Raw genomic sequence first — 22,092 nt, 5'->3', positions numbered from 1 at the left:
TCAGTGTTGTTTGCCTCCACCGACCCCTTTTTTCCTAAGTGACGCCCTCAGGCTACTGGCGATAGGACTGCGGTGCTGTTGTTTGTACGCAAAATACCAACTTTGTCTTGTGCAACGGTGTTGAATATTAGGCCCCACAACTTACAGACTATCACTTTAAGAATAAAACTTACATTAATTATTTGTACAAAAAGTGACCTGTGAGGGATGACCTGCAACACCTCTTTGTCATTGGTCACAGAGGAGCACCAGGTTCTGCAGCTGACTGCTCTTGAATAACATTCATACAAGCTCATTCATGTGTTCCCCATTTCACTGTGTAGTGGCAGATGAGTCAACAAACAGGGTACAAGTAAAATACAGTCAGAGTCACAAGTCATTTTTCTAGACATTTTTGGAAAACATCTGATCTTGCTAATGTTAACAAAATGAAATATTAGGCAGTGACTTATAGAAGCAGGACCCCATTGTCAAGTGAAGAAATTAAATTGAAATAGATTTCTACAAAAGAGGAAAAAACAAACAGTATTTACAGTACATTCTGTTGTAATAAAAACAAGAAAAGAGCACCATACCGTAACACATCGCATGTAGTATTAACTAACTTTGTACTTTATCCGTTAGAACCCCCCAAACCCACCCCCCAAAAAAGTTCCAGTCGAGTCACATATCTCTATAAATATCAGTGTCATTCATGTGAAACTGTTTTGAATTCAAGTGCAGTCATACTCGGGTACGGATGGGGAAGCAGTGTAAGCAGTGGGCAAGTCTCAATGTTTTGGTTTGTTTTTGTAATTAGAGACCACAGGTCACACAACACTGTTTTTGAATTGACCTGAAAGAGCAGCGACTCAACAGTTTCAGTTTGTCACAGAAACGAGATGACATGGTGTTTTTCTTGCAGACAAAACCTGTGAAAATAAAGTATACGATACTTACAATCCTTACTATAATGACTGATCAATCTTGCAATTTTAGTATTGCATACCAGTGCTGACTTTGCATTCCTGTACATTGCACTTCCTGAGTGTGTCTGGTTTGGGTACCTTTTCACAAAGGTTGTTTGGCATTACGGTCATGTTTTCCACAGTAACACATGTAATCTGGCGCTGCTGCTGTCCTCCACCACAACTCACCGAGCACTGCAAACCCACAGACAGGAAGTCAGTTATCATCATGTAGACCCCTTAGACCCCTGGATGCTCCGAGCTACAAAACTTTATTTCACCTCATTCCAGTCTTTGTTGGTCCAGTGAACACATGGCTTCAGTGTGCACAGCTCTGTGCTGTTGGGCTTCATAGGATCACTGCAGCGGTTAGCTTCTGGACAATAAACAAGTCGCTCTCGTATGCCAGCGCCACAGCTTTCTGAACACTGAAAGATGAATTCATATCACAGACAATGTTTCTTAAAATAATCTCACACTTGTATTTTCCATGAGATCAGATCACTGGTGGATGGAGCCGGCTATCGTCCCTTGGTCAAATGCAAAAACATTGATGGTCTCATTGTATATTTATTTTAATTAATTATAATTGAATTCATTCACTTTAAAAAATGGTTGACTTAAGTCTACTGCTCAAAAATAGCATAGTAGTAGCCAGGACACATACCAAAATAGTGTTGCAAAATGCATTGTCTCTTATTGACCCTGGTCACTATTTTCATCCTATTACTATGTCATTCCTCTGCGGTAAAGTAAGGTGCAATCATAGAATTTACTTTCCCCAACCCGCCACTTACTGGACCCCAGGGAGATGTGCTCCAGGACAGGCAGAGTTTGCGAGGGCAGGTCAAGGTGCTGATGGGTTTGCTGGACAAAGCCTGGCAATGGAACGGTCTTAGGGGTCTTTGACTCTGAGAATCCACACACTGGACGTCCCGGTGCCTACGGCCCACAGCAGCACACTCATCTGGACACTGTTATTGAGGAGAATGAATTAAAATGAAAGATTACTCTAATTGGAAATATAATTACGAGTAAGTAGCAAGTGGAATTAACTAGTAATGAGTCATTGTTGGACTGAGTAACAAGAGGAGGTTTTAGTCACCTTGCTCCAGCTGCCACTCTGCCAGGCAGCACAGGGCTGCAGGTGACATGTCCGCGCAGGCTCAGGTCTCTCTGAGGAAGCACAGTCCTTCTCATTCGGTGAGCTGCAGACCACTGTCCTCCACATAGCACCAATCCCACATGTGGTCGAGCACTGGTCATCACAACATTCATTTTAGAATGCGTGGCATTTTAAACATTTAAAGGATAATAGCAGAGGCTTCCACTAGATAACATAAGATAGAAGTTTATTGATCTTACAATGGAGAAATTCACTTGCTACATCTGCTCTCAAGAACACTCAAGGGATGCAAAATAGGAAAATAAGTTTGTAAATCTGCATAAAAAACAAGCAATGAGCAGCTAGGAAATGCATGCAAAATACACTGTTGCAAACACTGCTTAGTATGTAGTGGAGTGCAACTGTGCAACTCCACTAGACATTTGTACTGTAACTGAGTTTAAGAATTTAATACATTACCCTCTTGTTGAAGTATTGATATTACTTATATAAAAATGCATCTTGCACAGTGGAAACATGTCATTGAACTCATTGTTTTCCAACAGACTCACTCACCTCACTCCAGTTTCCAACGACCCAAGTGAAGCCTTTCACAACTGCCTTTCTGGCCATAAGGTTGTTCTGGTCACTGCTGGTGATGTTTTGTTTCTTGGAGCGATTTGCTTTTGGGTGCTGCATCTTCTTTTTTGACTGAGAGGTTTCCATATTAGCCTTTGGGGCCACAGCTGACTTCTTAGGTTTTATGATCTTCACTGTTGGCTGAAGCCATGTTGTTGTTGTGGTTCTGGGCTGTGTGGTTGCTGTGTTTCGGGTGTGTATTGTGTACGAGGCCGTAGTGAAAGATGTATATGTCTTAGAGGCCGTTGTAGTGAGGGAATCACTTTGGTTGTATATTTTATTGCGAGGACTGGATTGATGCTGGGGACTCTTGGTGGTCATTCTTGTTCTGTGTGTGGTAAGCGCATGGGTTCGTTTTGTAATCATTGATTTAGTATTTGATGGTTTAACAGTAGTTTGAATATCCAAGTCTATAATTTCCTCTTCAGTGGTTCTGTCTTCAACTATATAGTCATATCCAGGAGTGTGCATAATTACATTATCGTCGTTATTTGATGTGCTGCCTTCCTCTTCCTCCTCCTTTGCCATATTTTTAGTCTTTCCTAGACTTTTAGCAGCTTTGTTCCTTCGAAAATAACTGCTTTTAGTTGGAACAAGATCCTTTCCTTTATTTTCTGTCCACACAACATTAAACTCAGTATCAAGTACGTCTGTAATGTCAGAGACTGAGGTATTTCGGATTGAAGTGGTAGAATGAAAGAGAGTAGTCTGTCTGGTGGTTAGATTGTAAACTCCAGGAGCAGCTGTGGAAGTAGTGATTGTTGTTGGAAACCAAGTGGATGTAAAATCTGCAGGTTTGGTGGGTTGGCGCTTAGGGGGGTATAACCGGCGGTATTTGGGAGGAGGTCCAGGCCGTCTTCGCAGGCTAAAATTTGGGCAACTCTGGAGTCCACATAGTGAGCGGGAACGGGGTTTGGAGGTCATGTCACAGCTCTTCTTTGGGTCAAGGGCGCAGGTGACACTGCGAGAACGGACTCCTCCACCACATGTAACTGGGCACTAGTAAAACAGAGCAGAAAGATATTTTAAGAATGCACTATTAACGGGTATACAGTATATTAAAAATACTTTTTGACCTTTTAACTATGGTGCTTGTTGTTCCATCATCAAAACATGTAGTATGATAAACAAGGTCATTGATAATAATGAAACTGACTGACAATAATTGTTTGTCTTGGAACAGATTGCTGCTTCTTGGATGAAAGGCAACACTCCAACTACCTAAATATTTCCTTCATGTCTAGCCCCACAACCACAGGCCAATGGGCTGTAGTTGCCCTGATGGTGATTTACCTCTTCCCACTCTCCAACAATCCAATCTTGTCCACATGGGACATCTCTGTTGCAAGGAACCATACGTTTGGGCTTGAGCAGATGTTTGCACTCGAAAGGGTGCAACACGGTTTCCTCTCCTGAAACGGTGCGTACACACAGCACTGTCCGTGAGCGCACGCCTTCTGCCCCACAGGTTGCAGTGCAGTGCTGCCAGCCCCCAACCCACCACCTGCCAATGAGAAGTTAAAATGTGCAATGATGAATATATGGCTGATTAAAATCAGAGCAGAAAGTGGAAGTTGTTGTGAACCTGGCTGGACAGTCCATATTTTTGCATTTTCTGTATCGGTCTTGTGGTTGTGCATCAAGGTCACACAGTGAGTCGTCCACCACACCCACATCCACCTCAAAGCAGCGCACAGGCTGATACTGCTCACCTGTCAAATACAGGGAGCAGCTCAAAATTATATAAACCCTTTTCTGGCAAATGCATTAAAGAGCAAATTAAAGTAAACACCAACCCAGTCCACAGGTGGTACTGCAGTGTGTCCAGGCCCCATGTCTCCACGTGTAATCATGTTCTGTAATCTCGTTCCCCGTTCTTCTGGCCTTTTTCACAGTGTATTCATACTTTATTCCTGGGTTGTTTTCTTGGTATAGAAGCTGCCAAGGTATGTATGAACCAATAAGAAAACTCACATATGGTCATCTTTACAGTTAATCCAATTCATTCATCTGGCAACAATGTGTACTGTAAGCATAGAAGCAACCACTTCGTCCAATAACAGATAGCAGTCGCAGGCAAGACTTATATATATACATATACATACATATATCCTTCTTTAGACCTAACCTGTAAGATGACTGGCTCTTCCGTAGGTCCTGGTGCCGTGAGGTTCTCCATGTTGGCTGTGCGCTCGTAGTAGAATGTGGTCCCACCTGCTTCGTACTCCCCGTTCCACTGGATGATGTAGTTGCCATTAAGAAAGTACTCCTCTGAGTCAGGCCTCTTTAGGGCCAGGAAATTACCTGCCTCCTCCACTTCTGTGACCTGGATGTCACGTGCCCCCTCAGGTATGACTCCCACGTTGATGTATCCTGTGCACACAGACACAGTCACTCATGGGCCACCGGGGCGGCTGCCACACTCACAACATGCAGACGACCACATGCTCTCTGATCTTTAATAGAGTGGGTTCAGTCGGTGGGGTGGCAGGCATGTGTTGAATGCTGTGTGGCATGTTTCTGAGTTTTATAGTAAGCAAATGGGGGCGGCCAAATGCAGCTATGATTGTGTTTCTGAATTATTATTTTTTTTGAAAGCAGCTGCATGTTACTAAACCCTACATCCGAGTCTTTTTGAAGTCTGCTATAGTGTCTGAGTTAATGTTAAAATGTTTACCAAAAACAGATTTTCCATACCAAAATGTTAACAGTTTCACTTTTGAGGTCAAGCTTGGATGTTAATAAATGCAGGACTGTGGGCTCCATCTATATAATGGGTCACTTGGGAATAGAGACAGTTCAGGAAGGCCAAACTTTCAAACTTGAAAGTCAATAAAGACAAACAACAAAAACACTAAAGTAATAAAAAAACGGAATCTTTTTGATCAGTGGCTTATAGAATAGAAGAACATGGAAGAATGTCTCACATATAATGGAAATGTTTTGCAGTTGCAACACTGGCTAAAATCACACAAACTGTTACCGCCAAGTTGGATAAACAGCTGTACAGCCATGTAACTACGACAACAGTAAAAAAAACAAAGAAGGGCGTATAGTGGGGATCCTGTCCTGAAATGACTTTGTGCCTCAAGATAACTGCGCTCCATCACTCCGGCTGATTGGTACATCAAAGCACTTTAACACTAAAATATTAATGATGACATTTCTGTTTCGAATTACCACACCATTCTGTAGGTAAAGCTCTTAAAATATAAACTCACCAAAGCCGTCTCCTTCATCAAACAGATTATAGACGGTCTCACAGCTGGAGCCATCCCCTAAGCACACTCCACAGCGATCCTCCACTGCATTCGAGTCAATGCCAAAGTCACAGCCCACCTCCTGCACATCAGACGGGAGTTACACTACACACTTTGATCAGCCATTGTTGTTCTGTTGAAGCCTAGTAGGTCTGGTGGTGAGAGTAAGGTAGAGTGTTGCGCTCTCTCCAACTGGTTTATCACACTTTTAACCTCGTAACCCCCGCCTTCACCAAGTGCATTTTCCCCAGGTCGGCTTCACTCAAATGTGCAAAACTCATCTATGCGGATACATTTTCGCATTGTCATCACTTTTTTGTCACATTTTCGTCATTGTTTGTCAGTGTTTTGTCACTTTTTCATCACATTTTGGTCATATTTTCGTCACTTTTTCGTCACTTTGTAGTTACTTTGTAATTACTTTGTAATCACTTTTCATCACATTTTCGTCATTTTTTGGTTACATTTTTAACGCTTTTTGATCACTTTTTGATACTTTTTCATCACATTCTCGTCACTTTTTCCGCTACATTTTTGCTACATTTTCATTGCTTTTCGTCCCTTTTTTGTCGCACACTTGTCACTTTTTCATAACTTTTTTGTCACAATTTTATCACTTTAATAACTTTTTCATTTACATTTTTGCCACTTGTTCATCGCTTTTCGTCCCTTTTTTGTTCTGTTCATCACTTTTGTGTTAACCTTTTGTTGTGTTTTTGTCACATTTTTGACACAACGCTTTTCGTTGTTACTTTTTCCGAAAAGCTTTTAGATTTGGCTAAAGCTGACCGGAAGAAAATGCACTCGGTTAAGGTTTATAAGTTCAGTTAATATTTCAGCCTTATTTCTATCTCTCTCTCCTGGACGTGAGAAATTTTGCAATAAACTGAATCTTTAAAAAAAAAAGGAAGTCTGATTGCAATTGCAGTATTTCGATATTTTTCCAGAATTGTCCAAACATATCCTGGACATTGCAAGACCTCATTGTATCCCCTGCCCATTATTCTCTTACCCAGCCACACTACCTTGCACACTCCATTGACACAGATGTTCCGGGACTTGTTGTTCATAAAGCAGGGCGTCCCATCAGTCACAGTGTCCAGCATCTTCTCAGAAAAATACTCGTTGACTGGTCGACAGTGCAGCTCACAAGGGTTTACTGCAGATTGTGACAAATGAGTAGTAACAACTTTTTATGTAAAATGCTTTTGGTTGTAAATGAATGCAAGTGTTACAGTGCATTAGTTAAAAAGCTGCACAAAAACGGCTTTGCATCTTACATAGTTATGCTTTGACATGTAAAATATGTAGCCGTAATTGCAACAGTGTGTTTTGAAAGAACAATTTAGTCAGTTTATGTGTGTGGTCCTGCACAGAAGGAATTTGGCAGCTGTGTTTTCTCAAAGATTGTCAGATTGAGGTAAAGTAATAACATACAAACCCCATAAATTACAAGGGCTAGAAACACAAAACATAGAAATGCGCACTGACCCTAGAAAAAACTGCAATTACAGGCCAAGAAAGGTGTAATTGTACAAGAGGCACTGCTTTAGATAGCGTTTCTACTGGAAATGCTACCCCCTGTTGGATCTACGCCTGTAATTACACCACTTGCTTCAATATCCTGTTGCACTGTAGTGTACTTACAATGGTTGGCCACTGGTATCCATTGATAGAGCTCATTGTGGTAGGGTACTGTGTTGAACTCGCTGCACTGCATCTCTCGAAACGATGGCATGTCATTCAGGCACGGTTTTGTGTTGCAGGTTCGATAGCGCTTCCTCTCTCCTGTGCAGTACTTTCCCCCAAACTCGGGCCTGCACACACAAGGTAAAACCCCATGCAATGACTGAACCTATTCTTGGTAACAACATATCAGCATGCAGCTGTAAAAGTAAAAAAAATAATAACTATAAACCTACTGTATATATGTAAACTAAAAACTGCAATAATTTTAACTTTAATTTTTGTGTCGTTACCACAATTTCCAAAACTACTCCTACTTCTGTTACCACAGTACAACCACGAGAAATCGATATGGCCAAAAGGTCGGGTGATAGCTTTGATTAAAATTTGCCTTTTAAGAGGTAAATAAATGCACCTCCTTCTTCTGCTGCAAGATGACATGTCACTGGGATTGATTAAATCCAGCTGTCACTCACTCAGAGGCTGACCAATAAGTATATGACATGTGTCTGTTTGAGCCAATGGCCGCTGTCTGCTCTGCTTTGTGACACTAGTGGCCGCCATTGGTCAGCCATTGCTGTAGTACCTACATATAGCCAATAGTTACCCATTGGAAAGCATTGCACTTTAGACACGTTAAAAACAACTTTAAAGCCTGGTTTCTAATTTTCCTAAACTTTCTACAGCTAGATATTCCACCTGTTACAACCCTGGATTAGTTACAATTAAAGAAACCAGTCTGGTTTTCGAAATAATTCTTTTTAGAAATCTTGTATACTAATGAGGGCCAGACTTTGATTGACCGTTAGCATTAGAGCTAATGACGCGGGCGCGGCTACGACTGAACTGCCCCGCAAGGGCCGAGTCTACAATGAAGATCCCGTCCTTATGCCCTTTTTAGGAATATGCTCCGTCACAGCAGGGTAAGAGGAGTCTGTAAATCTGCCATGATTTCCCCCTGGAACGTACTCATTGTGGCAAACGGCGAGGAGCGAGCATAGAGCTGAGTCAAACCGAAAAACATTGAATCACGATAACGATTTCTAAAACAACATTAAGAAAAAGAAAAAAAAATAGTCATTTGAAATGACTTGGTTGTGGGAGTATGTGTTCTGAGATTGGTACGTGAGTGTGCTTACTTGGGACTGTTGCACTCTCGGTCTGCTGACTGGACCCCGGTGCCACACGTCCTGGAGCAGTAGGACCAGGTGCTCCATGGCCCCCAGCCTCCATTCACCGTCTCAGGCAACTTCCCCACGATCACACACTCTCCAGAGATGCACCACTGAGCAGCAGAGGTCAAACAAGGTCACTGTCCACTCATACCCTCCCTCCGACTTATAGATAATACAAGTTAAAATATGTATATCGCCATACTTTTCCCGGCCCACAACGGGTTCCATCAATTGGTGAATCCAGTTTGGAGCGGCACGAACCATTCACAGAACACCAAAGGATTTGACAAACATTCTGAAAAAGGAAGAAAAAATGGTAATTTTGAAATTCAATGTTAAAAATATATGGGAAAATGTGCTTGTCACTCACATCCACTTCAGAGCAGAATGTAGCGTTGGGCCCGTACTGAAGCTGACACTGATGGTGAGTGGTGTAGCGCACACCGAGGTTTGCCAGTGGAGTCGCTAGTTCCTTCTTTGAGGGACGATCATCCAGGCAGAAACCCCAACCTCGACTATCAGAAAAAAAAATAAAGAAATAATCAAAATACAGCTTTATGTTCTTTTATTGGATGCCACTCATTTGACGCACAACTTCCGCATTTTAGATTAACAACATCCGGGAGGCAATGTGGCCAAAGGACAGTTGTGCTCTAAACAGGAAATTGTTGTAATATGGTATGAGCTGTTTTCTGCCTTGTTTTAGAAAGACTGCTTCATGTTCCCTATACAGTACTATTATTTTTTCTATTCAGACTGCCGAGTGCCGCACACACTTACTCCAGGAAGCGGGTGATGTACTCTTTGGAGCAGAGTGACCACGTTAGAGGGGAGCTGTCATACATTAACTGTCTGGACATGATGAATGGATGCCTCCCATCCATCTCGCAGTCATTCCCCTGGCCGTCATGATGAATCCCAAAACTGTGTATTCAAACACATATACAAGTTTGGCTCACAATACAATGCACTTATTATTTATGCACAGAAGCCTTGATACCTATGGCCCATCTCATGAGCTATGGTAAAGGCAACAGGCAGGCCGGAGTCCTCGTTGATGTTGCAGCTTCGATGAGGTTGACACATACCGGACAAATGAGACAGGCCCAGAGTCTCACATGGCTGGTTCATTCCAGCACAGATGTCTTTTCTAAAAATTACACTGAAATAAGACTTTTTGGGAAAGTGTGAAGTTGTTTTTGAAACTTGCCACTCACCGTGTAACCAACACAGCCAGATCATGATGAGCTGGGTGTGTGTCACTCTGTGGATTAAGATTTTTCTGCCAGGCACAGAAACTTGCCAAAGTGGTGTCTGCATGGTGAACAATCTTTAACCCTTTCTAGTGGAAACAGTACCTTAAATTAGCTGCATGAAAAGTCAAATGCTAATTTGAAATAAATTAATAATATTGACTTATTAGAACATGGGCATAGGTAAATAAATAAGAGCAACTGAAAAGGTTTATTAGCTATAGCTGTCTATTAAATCAGATTAATGTTACCTCTTCCCCCTGAAGAAGAATAAGACGAACCAAGATGACATGGATAGCATTGCCAATACTGGCATCGTGAAAAATGCCAGCCACCTGTCAACATTACATTTTCAATTACAATAATATTTACATATACATGTAACTCTTAAAAAAATCAACTGTTCTTACCATATTCATGATAGTAAATATGTAAGACTCGACATTATCACTACCATGGTAGTCAATCAGTTTAGAGTCAGCCACCACCATAGTCTCCACCCAGCGCTCTTTGCTGACGGAGCGTGGCTGCCGGGACTGAGCTGTCCCAGTGTGCTGGTCTCTTTCCCATTCTTCCCTCTCTCTCTCCACTTGTACACGATCCTCTGGCCTGTCTAAAACATATTTATTTACAATGTTACACAAATATATGGAGAATAAATGCTAACATGTTCACTTGTACCAACATCCACCTTGAACTCCACAGGGGCTGGGTCCAACATCAGGGCTACGTTTGATTCTGTTTGAAGTTGTAGTGGTTCTGGGGTAGATCACATGAGGCTCTGGACTTGCTTTAGTGTCAGCAGGGTATTTCTGCACCGGCTCAATAAAGTAGTAGTCTCCCAAAAGGGAAAAGAGGCCTCTCTGCAAATACAAACACATTTTTTTTAGCAACCAATCGACCAACTTCTGTGCGCACGTCTTTGGACAATGTGATACAACAAGAGTATCTGGGGAAATACGTTACTAAAATGGTCCAAACCTTTTGACACCCTTTTTTATGCTTAATGCACCTCAACCTCAATAATCGTTATTTCTGGAGCGAATTTCCAAAATGTTCTTTTACACAGCAATGCATTTATAATCTGGTTGCATGTTTTGTGAGTTTATGCTTTGACTAAGGCCCGAATTAACAATTCATTAATTTCACCAGGTGCGATCTCTCACTGATCAACAGGTTCATAAATGTAGAACATTGCTCTCATTTCTCCCTGGGGCACATTCTCTTTCAGCTGCAGCAAGACACACTGCAAGTATTCCCTGCATGTTCTCACTGGTGCGGGCTATTCACAACTGATTACTGAGGTCTGCTAGTGAACACACACATAGCCAGTGGCCTACATTCTGCCTAGTGTATACAAAGATACAGCCACATGTACATGCAAACATACCAATACTTCTTTTTCTGTACTAACAACTTAGTGTGCCATGGGTCCTGTGTTAGCCCTCCTGTGAAGGGGTTTTGTGTCAAACTCAGTCCAAACAAGCCTAGACTGTTCCAGGACAACCCCTCCCTCTTCCACTAAAACTATTTTACAGAATGAACGAGCCAGACATAATTCTTCCAGCGGCTAAATGGAAGGCAGGCTTCATGAGTACAAAGCATCACAATGATTTAAAGGTGTTTAAGCTTTATATGTAACGTATGAATGAACATTATTTATGTCTAGCCAGAGCAAATACATAAGAGAAAACGTTAGGATTGTGGTTGTGCAAGGCTCTGCGGGCAGATGTTAAAGAATGGAGTCATGCAGTGCTAATAGTTCCTGCTGTTGACTACAGCTACACTAGGCTTTCAGGGTCAGCTTTCTTCATAACTTAAGCATATGTCCTAAAAGACTCAAATCTGTAGCCAACCACCTTTTGTATAAATGATATGGATCGTTGTAACCTACTATCACACTTCCTCATCTCAAGAGTTATGTTTCCCGATTTGAACCCTGTCTGGTCTACTTTGACAAATGCTTCAATATGTGAATCTATTGATCACAAAGATACAGTACTTGCATTACGACAAGTGATAAGGCAAACTGACAATACTGAAGCTGCTCAACTGGAATATAAAAGCCTTCGACTGAAATGGCCTTGATCCAAGCTGCAGACTCATCCTTAAGGCATGTAGGCTGATATTTGTCCACTGCAAAGGTTCTGCCAAGAAACCCTGGTGTTATACTATATTATAGAAAGCTTTTGTCCAACGGCTTCACTGGTTTGTTTTCATTTAACCAGTCAGCAAAACACAGCAAAACACAAAATGCTATTTCACTGCGGGACGACCCTGTTGTCTGCGATCTTTGCATGTAACAATATGACATAGCAGGTGGTGAAAAACAGATGAACCAGAGAGGAATCATAAAAGAGGGTCCATTTTAAACATACTGTACTGTGAGGCTGCACAGTAACTCCTGCGCTTTGGTAGAACTTTATTCATACATTGTGGTTACAGTGTTAGTGGTAATCCGTAAATTGCAGTATACAAAATCTCTGAAACCCTCTGGATAATTTGATGCTAAAGAATTCCTCTTAAACAAAACAGACATTGCAAAGGTTTTGTTGTTGTTTTTTAGAAATGACTTCAGAAGAAAAAAATCTGTGTACCGAAAAGCACCCATTTTGTGATTACTGTCTACTGTAATGGTAAAAATGGTGCTGAATGACAAATGTATAACAAAAGCGCTACCTAGTGTTAATATGACATATCACTCTAATACACTGCATTGTCATATCCTTCCAATAAGAAGCCCTAGTTTTTCTTAATATGAAATGCATCTGGCCCCATCCGCTCTTTCCTGCCACCTCTTCTTCTGCTGCTCGTGCGTCTGTTCTGCTGAACTTGTGGAGCCCAGAGGAAGTGTTTGGGTGTGAGGTGCCAGAGCCAGGGGAGGTTACCATAACAGAAGTCTGTGCTCTCAATACAGAGGCCATGTGGAACTGCTTTACTAGTGCTTCCTGCTTCTGTGGGTTTTGTAGTCCGGGCCAATTGGATCTGGAAGCTGCTGTGGCTTGAGCAGAGATTAGTGGAAACTTGACTCGGGAGTGGTGTTGATTACTTGATGATTAAGCAAAACTTTTCAAATAAGCTTGCAGCCTAAACAACTGTTTTCACATCATTACAGGCTCCATTACTTCCACTGATCATTTAGCTTTACATGAAAGCGGATGCCCTAAAGCTAATACTGCATCTTCTCCTCAGAGGTGAGAGACATTATCATTTCTCATCCTTATAGTGAGAAGACACATGCAATTGAGCAAGGAAAATACCTAAATAATAGGCCCAGACTTGCTCTGTCTTGTTTGGTGCCAGAGGGATAACCAGAGCTTTCCCTGACAAATGTTTTTACTGCTACAACTGGTAGCAGCAACGTTTCAGTATGTGTGTGAAGAATGGTGATCTTCCTATTGCCCATTGTTAAAAATCTACAACACAATAACTCATTGGCTGCTGTTGACGCTATACAAGCAAGTTGAAGCAACTTCATTCAGTTTCCTTCATCTTATGAATTACTTTTGACTATAATTAGACATGCTATGACCTGGCACATCATAAATGCAATCATGCAAACACAGCAAATAGACCAGGGAGATAATTGTGTTGTGAAACAATCACATGCCAACTTATCATTTCATTCAAAATACAGTACTGGTTGACCATATGGTGGAAATGAGCGTGAAATAGTTATAAAATTGGAATTTGACCTTTGAGAGAGCAGTAATAATTAGGGGTGGGCAACATGGCAAAAACTGGATCAGATCGTGATTTTATCGTCAGTCTTAGTTATATTGTTCAAGAGCAAATGCAAGGTTGGCTGAGAAACAGCAGTCGTCGTAAGGTCTGCTGAGACCGCTCTCTGCAAACAGTGTCAGGAAGTCTTTGAAAGGCAGACTAACAGACTGACCACTGTCAGACAGGGAGGGGGGGGTAACGTGTGTGTCCAATGGCCGGTGTTACACTTTTGATGTTGAGCTCCTGGAGTGTGCTCCTGCTGCACTGACCTGTGTGAACTGCTGTGTGCTGCGACCTTGACTACAAACTAAATTGTCCCCTTTAGATTAAATGTAGTTATCTAAATCTATTATGTTGTGGGTTAAGCCTCTCATTCTAACTTTAACTTAGCCTGGCAAAGGAGCAGTGAATGAATGACAGGGGTCTTACCAGTCCATTACAGGTGCTGATGGCAGCAGTTCCTATGGCCTTGGAGGTGGCCACTGTGCCCAGGTGGTGACAGTAATTGTTTTTGGTTGAGTGATGCTCTGTCTTGTTAGTGCCTCCATTCCTTCTCTCCTGAGTGTAGCCATTTGACACCAGCTTTGTGTTTGCACTCAGGTTAAACACGATGGTGTCACCCTTGTACTCAACCTTGTAGAAGACCTGCTCCTCCAAAGGTTGGGGTTGAAGGTCACGCCTAACTCGTTCACTGCTGAAGTGATGAGAGAGGGAGTGTGAGAGGAACTCTCCATTTGACCTGGTTTTGACTGGATGAACGACGGATGAGCCACTCTGCCCTGTTCAATGGAAAGGCATTTAAGAGTGGAATGAGGTCAATTAACAGTAAAAACAACAACAAGAAAGCAAAGTAATAGTGACACATGGTGCTTCATTTAATCACAAACAATTTCATGTAATACATTTGAGGTGGGTAGGACTAATAATGATGATCTACACAGGAATACCAATTAAAATAGAATTATAGGCTCACTGACCTTGTTCTGCAAAGAGTGTATGAAATATCCTGGAGTCAGAGTGCTCTACGTGGCCAGCTGCCAAAATGAAAACAAAGTTCAGCAGCAGAAGCGCGCACTTCTGCGGACATTGCATATTTGGATGAACCAAATTTCAAAGCAGCAGGAAAGTGTCCTGAGCATTGGAGGTCCAGTGGCGTTTTGAGCGACCACTGCGATCCTCTGCAGCACTGTCATGACATGAAGACTGTCAGCCCTCTCCCCTAACGAAGGGAAACGTGCCCAGAGCGAGAGTGCAAGCTGACCGTGCAGAGGAGCGGTCTCCGGCTGTGAGTGAGAGGCGGAGTGTGCTGTGGCCAGTCAAGTCTAGTTCATTTTCAGGAAAGAAAGAATGAGGGGAGGTAGGATGCTTCTGCAGAGGAAGAATAATTGGTCTGAAAGAAAAAGTTGCCACGACTGCAACAGGGAATCAATATTAGGCTGTTAGACTTGCCGTAACATGCACTACACGTCAAATAAAGCACGACACTCCAGCCACTAGCCAGTTATGTAACGGATAAGTCTGTGTTACAATAACAATCTGTCCCTCGGTACATAAAACAAAACTGTTTTTCCACTTGATACATTTTATTTGCCTTTGAACCAAACATCTCCGTGTTGTTTCTCCATTGTTTCTCAAACTGAAGGGATGCTCCTCTCCACGTGTACTCTGCTAAGTAGGTTACGCTGCCGCTCGACGCACGCCCAGCTCGGAGCTCTAGGAGGCACTGTTTTTCTTTCCCCGTGAACTTTGCTCCTGCAGCTGGGCGTGTTTATGCGCCTCACGAGAACACAGGAGTAGTTTCCTGAGTAGCAGTATGGGCAGAGGTTAAAATGGTAAGCAACATCAGTTGTCTTTAAACAACTTTCTACTTCTAGTTCAAACGCACGCTTTGCCTCTGTAGTTGTAGGCCTACAGGTGTATAGTCTGTCTGCACAGATGAGCCTGTACCTGTTTACACATGGGGCGGTGGTGTCACTTGACTAGACTTGCTGTCTTGTGTTATACTTAATAATTTGAATTTCAGGACGTTTCAGGCCTGACTGCAGGCTGCACTTTCTAAGCTCAGGGAACCAGGTGGAGATGGAGGACCTCTGGGGATCAGTGCTGTGGGGGCTCAAAATCTGGCTTTTCCTTATCATCAGCCTGATCATGATCCCAGCTATGTTTGGTTTCTCTCTGGGCGTTTCTGAAACATACATGACTGTCCTGATCAAAACATTAGAGGTACTGTTTTTTCAAATTTTATGTCTACTCTGTGCCAAATATCTAAGACTATGGATGGGGAGAAACTCAATTGTGTCTTTTATTATTGTGCAGTGGGCCACTCTAAAAATACAGAGGGCAAAAGCAGATGAACAGACTCTTAAAAAGAGTGCTTCCAGTGGTGAGTAAAGTGATTTATGAAAGGTCACATTTGCAGCTGTTGTTGTAAATCAGAAGTTGCATTCCATAGCCAGCTTTATCAAAATTGTTGGCCGGTATAAACGTTTATAAAAAATGATGTATGTTTGCTGGGGGGTCGAATGTACACAGTCAGAAATAGAAGCCCAACCCCGTAACCTTCTCTTGATTTAGAAATAGAAAAGTTGCTTAATATTACCACTGAGATAACCTTGTGTAAGACAATAAAACTCTCAAATTACACATGAGACGCTCTACGTATGGCAAATTTTACAAACTGCGAAGTCAAAGACAGAGTTTATATCTTAACTCAGTGGTTTCCAACCCCAGGGCGGCTCCGAGCTTTGTCTGGTCAGAGGGTCAGGTCATAAGTGATATTGTTTGAGCAAATGTGTAGGTTACATATCATCAAATGTGACTGATAATGGAGTACAAGTGCATAACACATCCAGTTTCAGCGTATTTGTTTGAAAAGAATACTTATTGACAATTATTTTTATGTTTTGATACTTATGTGGGGCTACGGTTTTGGACTGGGGGGATGCAGCCTGGCTACAGCATGCTTGGGGGCTTCAAGGAAGAAATGTTGGGAACCACTGCCTTAACTGATTGGACATTGTCCTCTGTGTTATCAGTTAATCTTAGTTTGACTGAGAGAACAGTCAGGCTATTACATAACTCCTATCTTTATTTTTGCTGTATTCAAGGAAATAACGGATAATGTACATTTATTTATCATGAAGATCTTATTACCAGCATACATTTTAGTTGACATCAAAAGAAGCTTTTCTTTGTCAACTACTATTACTTGTAATGATATAAAGTATTCTTCTCATGACAAATGTGGGTCACACAACTTAAAGATGACCACTTAAATCATGTGATTGTGGGTTGTTTTTAGGCCTGATTCAGAGAGAAGCTGGCTCTATGGAAAAAGAATTTGAGGAGCTGAGACGAAGTCGGCCCAAACCCCCAGTTGGCGGAGATTTCACACTTAGTGACTGCTTTTACTTCTCACGTCAAGGAATTGAAAGTATTGTCGAAGATGAGGTATATTTGGACAAAACAAATCACTGTACAATCATTGTTGTCCTATAAACATCAGACGTCTTTTAATTGTTGAATTGTTTCTTTTAGGTGACCCAGCGTTTTTCTTCAGAGGAGCTGGTGTCCTGGAACTTGCTGACCCGTACAAATGATTTCCAATATATAAGTCTGAAATTAACTTTGGTTTATGGATTGGGTATCTTTGTCAGATACTGCATCCTTGCTCCATTGAGGTACTGTTCTAAAGTATGTTGTTTTATCATTCACTGTATTTTCCACAATAATGAATCCACCTTTTCCCACAGAATTACACTAGCATGCATTGGCCTTACCTGGTTAGTACTTGGAACATCTGCAGTTGGATTTCTACCTAACGGCTGGTAAATGTATATAATAAATATGGGGCACATCTTGCTAGTTCCTTTTTAACAGGTTTTTATACTTGTCTTCAGGATTAAGTTCTGGCTCAGTGAATGGGTCCATGTCATGTGCTACAGAATATGTGCACGGGGTCTTTCAGCTGCTATTCGCTACCACAACAGGTACCATTATCCAATTCTTAATTATTATGAGTCATTGGAGAGAAAACTCCTGGCCCTGCTTCTGACTACTTAAACTTTTGTACAGAGAGAATTTACCAAAGAAAGGCGGGATATGTGTAGCTAACCACACCTCTCCAATCGACATTGTTATATTATGTAATGATGGATGCTATGCTATGGTAAGTGACACTTGGATGTGTTTATTTTTTACACTGAATTAAATCTGCATAATTTGAGCATAAACTGTAATATTTCAGGTTGGTCAAGTTCACGGAGGGCTTATGGGAATAGTCCAGAGGGCCATGGTGAGGTCATGTCCTCATGTGTGGTTTGAGCGAGCAGAGATGAAAGATCGCCATCTAGTGACTAAGAGGTGAGTGTAAAATAGGCTTTGTAAGGTTTCAGACCAATAAAGAGACAATGGCTGCAATACGGATAATCTTTTGGTGCAACATGAAACTTAAGACTAGCTATAAAGATAAATAATACAATAATTAGGGCATGCAATATGAATAACTAAAAAAGGCACATCTACAAACAAATCAAATCAACGTGAGTTTGCGTATTTACAAATGCACAATTAAGCTGCAGATGTAGGTGTGAATATAAGCAGTGTGTAATAAACTTTTTGTCCAGGTTAAAGGATCATGTGAGTGACAAGACAAAGCTTCCCATTCTGATCTTTCCAGAAGGTCAGTGTCATGTTGACTAAAGGTTTGGCAGTACATCCATCCATCATAGTAGAGTACAGGCCAAAAGTTTGGACACACTTTTTATGTCTTGGCTTTTCTTTTGTTTCAACATTATTAACACACTACGATTCTCATTGAAGGCGTCAAACTATGAATGAACACATGGGATTTTGAAGGAAACAAAAACAGGTGAAATAACTCCAAATATGTTTTATATTCCAACTCCTTCAAAATTGCCGCCCTTAATTCTTGGCTTTTTTTCCATGAGCTTCATAAGGTCGTCTTCTGAGTTGTTTTAAACATGTTTGAGAATTCCAAACCATTTCTGTGACGACATCGTGAAGCTAACTGAGCAAATGTTAAAAGTGTAACGCAGTAATCAAAGCGACGGGCGGCAATTTGGAAGAATTTACGTCAACATTTTTTTTTGTTTAAAGCACAATTCCGTATGGGCTACGGTGAGAATCTACCGTACGAACAGTTTAGAAATGTAAGAAAAACCGAATACAGAAAAAAAGCCTTTCCAAACTTTTGGCCTGTATTGTATGTGATGTCAGCGGTGCCTCGTGAAGTCTTGTTCCTCAGTCCACGTTTTTTGTTTGCAGGAACCTGCGTCAACAACACATCCGTCATGATGTTTAAAAAAGGAAGCTTTGAGATTGGAGCTACAATATACCCTGTGGCCATTAAGGTATTGCCCTGGATTTTCTACTTATTAATCCATGTTTTCACATTTTGACCCATATATTCATATATCTGCTTCTTTTTCTTCAGTATGACCCAAAGTTTGGTGATGCTTTCTGGAACAGTTCCAAGTACAGCATGGTCAGTTACCTGCTGAGGATGATGACCAGCTGGGCCCTGGTCTGTAACGTGTGGTACCTTCCTGCCATGCATCAGCAGGTCACAAGTCTATATACACGCACATGTGTAAAGGTACAAGTCACGCTAAAACTAACTTCTCTTCTCTATTGACAGGAGGATGAGGATGCTGTCCAGTTTGCCAACCGGGTGAAGTCAGCCATTGCTCATCAAGGAGGACTGGTAGATCTACAATGGTAAAAAAAAAAAAAAAACATTTTTGAATATCTGTTGGCTTTGACAACATGGCCTCCATGAAACATGTTTAGTGGTGTTCAATAGATCAAACCACGTTCATGAAAAAATATCTTTCTGTAGTCGTACTTGAAGGAAAAGATACCCAAAAGGACAGAAACTGCTAATTTAATTCTGCCACTGTTATACATGCAATACAGTACAACACATGTAAAGAAAATACATTTATTTACGTTTTGTGTTGGTTGGTTGGTCATTCTTTACTTTGTTATTGCAGGGATGGAGGATTGAAGAGAGCCAAGGTGAAAGACACATTCAAAGAGCAGCAGCAAAAGAAATACAGCAACATGGTGGTAGGAGATGACAGCAGTAGCAGCGACTGAGCTCTGGTCAAACTCTTTTGGAGAAAGCATAAAAACTAACATGGCCAAGAAAACTCAGATGTACTTCCCTTCCTGAACACAACACAAATCAGAGCAGCAGATGGATTGTATACAAAGTTTACACTGAAACGATGCCTTTCAAAAGTTAATAAGTGATATTCTTCAAAGCACTGAGCCAGTAAATATATTTAGTATAAAATATTTTCAAGTTGATTGGTGTATTACTAAGAAAAAATGATGTGTATTAAAAAAAAACATGTTTAAGGATCCAACACTTGTTTATAAGGTTATTGTTGCACAGATAAGCACCTATGCAAAAGGTTTGGTGGGAAATAATTGTTTCCCTGTACAATACATTTACATTTTCACTTTTTCACTCTCAGCACGGTGTAAGTACAGTATTTTTTCATTTAACAAACAGACAAGACAAACATATAATATGTACAATACATGTAAAAGGGGGCTCGACATTTGGCTTTGGGATTGTCTCCTGTTATTTAACAGCAAAGAACATCGGACTAAAAAAGGGAAATTGCCAGGAAAAAAATATAACAATAATAATACTGATAGTTCAGTCTGCGAGGCATCGTCACATTTATTTTCCTTTGTGTTCTTTAAAAGAGAACACATAGCTTAGATGTTTTGTGTCCTGTGCTTTTGGGTGCTTTCTGGTCTTCCAATTTCTCGTTCATCTGGGGTATCTCCGCTTTCGTCTCTAAAAATAAGATGCAATAATAAAATCACAGTACTAATGAATGTGCTGAACATGACTACATTTTACTTTACCATCCTGTGCATTATTGGCTTCATTGTTTCTTGGGTTCTGCTGCTGGAAACATCATAGTCAACAGAAGAACTGCCTATTTTGTGACAATGTGCTTAATTAAACATACGTTTCTGGATTGGTTCATGTTCTCCCGTATGTGCTTCAGTTCTTGATACCTGCCAAGTTAATAATAGATATTTTATATGGCTTGTGTCCTGTGACTTCCGATTACTGAACCAGGAGAAACGAATTGCAAGCTGAAGCATTTATGAGCCCGATTAGAGGCTGTGCTGACGTGAGGTGACATGTGGGTCACTGTTGATTTAGATCATGTTTGTTTAACTTCGGCTGCACTGGCAATTACAACCTATAAAGCTGTTGTGCCATGTTGATACCATGGACACATGTACACATGTGTTATTCCAATATTTGGCCAGACAAAAGACTTGAATACATTTTATGAATTACCTTAAATAAGCTACTTTACAAACCTACCATTTAGGAGCTTACATTAGCTTAAAATAGTATTAAAAGTAGAGAAAAGAGACTCATGGTCACTTCTTGTAAATCCAACATCTTACAGACTGTAGTGTCCAAATGCTTTTATGTCAATGATAACTCAATTATTTTACATACTTAAAATCTCCATTGGTTTATTATGGGATAATGATTTTGTCCAAAATAGTAGCTGGCACAATCCCAAACTCTATTAGTGCTTGGTTAGAAGCAGGTGATAACGATCCAATTTCATTTATTCTCTGGCTATGCAATACAAGGTTACACCGAATATCTGCATTATAGCCTCCCTCTCAAATTTAAACTCAAATAAGGATTTCAATATATATGTCTTGGCATTAAGACATTCATACAGAAAACAACTGTATTTCAAAACACTACAGAATCACAAAATCAGACATTTTACTCTCATTTATTAACCTAATTATAATTTGACTGAAGGATCCATGTTGACACAAGTACCTTTGCATTAAAGCATTGCATTTTGAAGAGTGTTTGTGACTGACCGTAGCAGATAGGAGTCATGTGTTTTGCTGCTGGCTTTCACTGGCTTCTTCCTCACTCCTGCAGCTGCTGCATTAGTGTCTGCTCTTGCATCTTCTGGGTCCACTGCATCAGACATCTCTGAACAGTTGGAACACACCAGAAAAACCCGTCAGTGAGTCTGTCTGGCATAAAAGTGGCATTGCACGGTTCTGAGATTGGCTAACCTTTGGCCTGGAGAAGTTGCAGTCGCTCCTGGGCGTTAGCGGTGGGTTGGCTGAGGTCCGGAGCAGCTGAAGGTGGCAGTGCTGTTTGTTATTGTTTCCGTAGCAACAGTGTACCAAAAGAAAGCAGCTGCAGTTTGGCCCAATAAAAGTGATGTGAGTGATGGGTCAGTGTCTCTTGTGCCATCATTTAAC

The 22,092-nt window shown here is 41.2% G+C and overlaps 2 protein-coding genes across 2 annotated transcripts; one reads left to right on the top strand and one right to left on the bottom strand.

Annotated features, from left to right (window-relative positions):
- Window positions 1-661: 661 nt before the first annotated feature.
- Window positions 662-15,053, bottom strand: LOC306968764 (A disintegrin and metalloproteinase with thrombospondin motifs 12-like). The gene is made up of 24 exons (XM_079564253.1): window positions 14,766-15,053; window positions 14,218-14,567; window positions 10,757-10,928; window positions 10,476-10,678; window positions 10,317-10,400; window positions 10,030-10,154; window positions 9,813-9,962; window positions 9,593-9,736; window positions 9,183-9,327; window positions 9,015-9,107; window positions 8,777-8,922; window positions 7,599-7,768; window positions 6,977-7,110; window positions 5,913-6,033; window positions 4,820-5,064; window positions 4,488-4,629; window positions 4,277-4,403; window positions 3,985-4,195; window positions 2,629-3,690; window positions 2,053-2,205; window positions 1,745-1,921; window positions 1,229-1,375; window positions 989-1,142; window positions 662-911 (listed from the first exon to the last, which is right to left on the bottom strand). The coding sequence occupies exons 1-24, from the start codon at window positions 14,878-14,880 to the stop codon at window positions 796-798; spliced, it is 4,686 nt and encodes a 1,561-aa protein (XP_079420379.1). The 5' UTR covers window positions 14,881-15,053; the 3' UTR covers window positions 662-795.
- Window positions 15,054-15,549: 496 nt separating this feature from the next.
- Window positions 15,550-20,385, top strand: agpat9l (1-acylglycerol-3-phosphate O-acyltransferase 9, like). Its single transcript, XM_079555597.1, has 14 exons — window positions 15,550-15,620; window positions 15,812-16,011; window positions 16,105-16,171; window positions 17,090-17,238; window positions 17,326-17,468; window positions 17,541-17,615; window positions 17,688-17,777; window positions 17,863-17,956; window positions 18,035-18,150; window positions 18,414-18,469; window positions 19,075-19,160; window positions 19,244-19,372; window positions 19,448-19,527; window positions 19,803-20,385. The coding sequence occupies exons 2-14, from the start codon at window positions 15,868-15,870 to the stop codon at window positions 19,906-19,908; spliced, it is 1,335 nt and encodes a 444-aa protein (XP_079411723.1). The 5' UTR covers window positions 15,550-15,620; window positions 15,812-15,867; the 3' UTR covers window positions 19,909-20,385.
- The last annotated feature ends 1,707 nt before the right edge of the window (window positions 20,386-22,092 follow it).

This window comes from Gobius niger, assembly GCF_951799975.1.
Source record: "Gobius niger genome assembly, chromosome: 1".
Classification (NCBI taxonomy): Eukaryota; Metazoa; Chordata; class Actinopteri; order Gobiiformes; family Gobiidae; genus Gobius; species Gobius niger.
The sequence above is the reverse complement of the archived record's forward strand: the minus strand, read 5'-3'. Positions and strand labels throughout refer to the sequence as shown.

Bases quoted from the DNA above. Each gene is read 5' to 3' on its own strand.
- agpat9l (XM_079555597.1), top strand. From the start codon at position 15,868: ATGGAGGACCTCTGGGGATCAGTGCTGTGGGGGCTCAAAATCTGGCTT. The intron at 16,012-16,104 runs GTACTGTTTTTT...ATTATTGTGCAG, and splicing joins TCCTGATCAAAACATTAGAG to TGGGCCACTCTAAAAATACA. The intron at 17,469-17,540 runs GTACTGTTCTAA...CTTTTCCCACAG, and splicing joins TGCATCCTTGCTCCATTGAG to AATTACACTAGCATGCATTG.
- LOC306968764 (XM_079564253.1), bottom strand. From the start codon at position 14,880: ATGCAATGTCCGCAGAAGTGCGCGCTTCTGCTGCTGAACTTTGTTTTC. The intron at 9,737-9,812 runs GTATCAAGGCTT...TTGAATACACAG, and splicing joins GCTCATGAGATGGGCCATAG to TTTTGGGATTCATCATGACG. The intron at 4,404-4,487 runs GTTGGTGTTTAC...TGTATTTGACAG, and splicing joins CAGTACCACCTGTGGACTGG to GTGAGCAGTATCAGCCTGTG.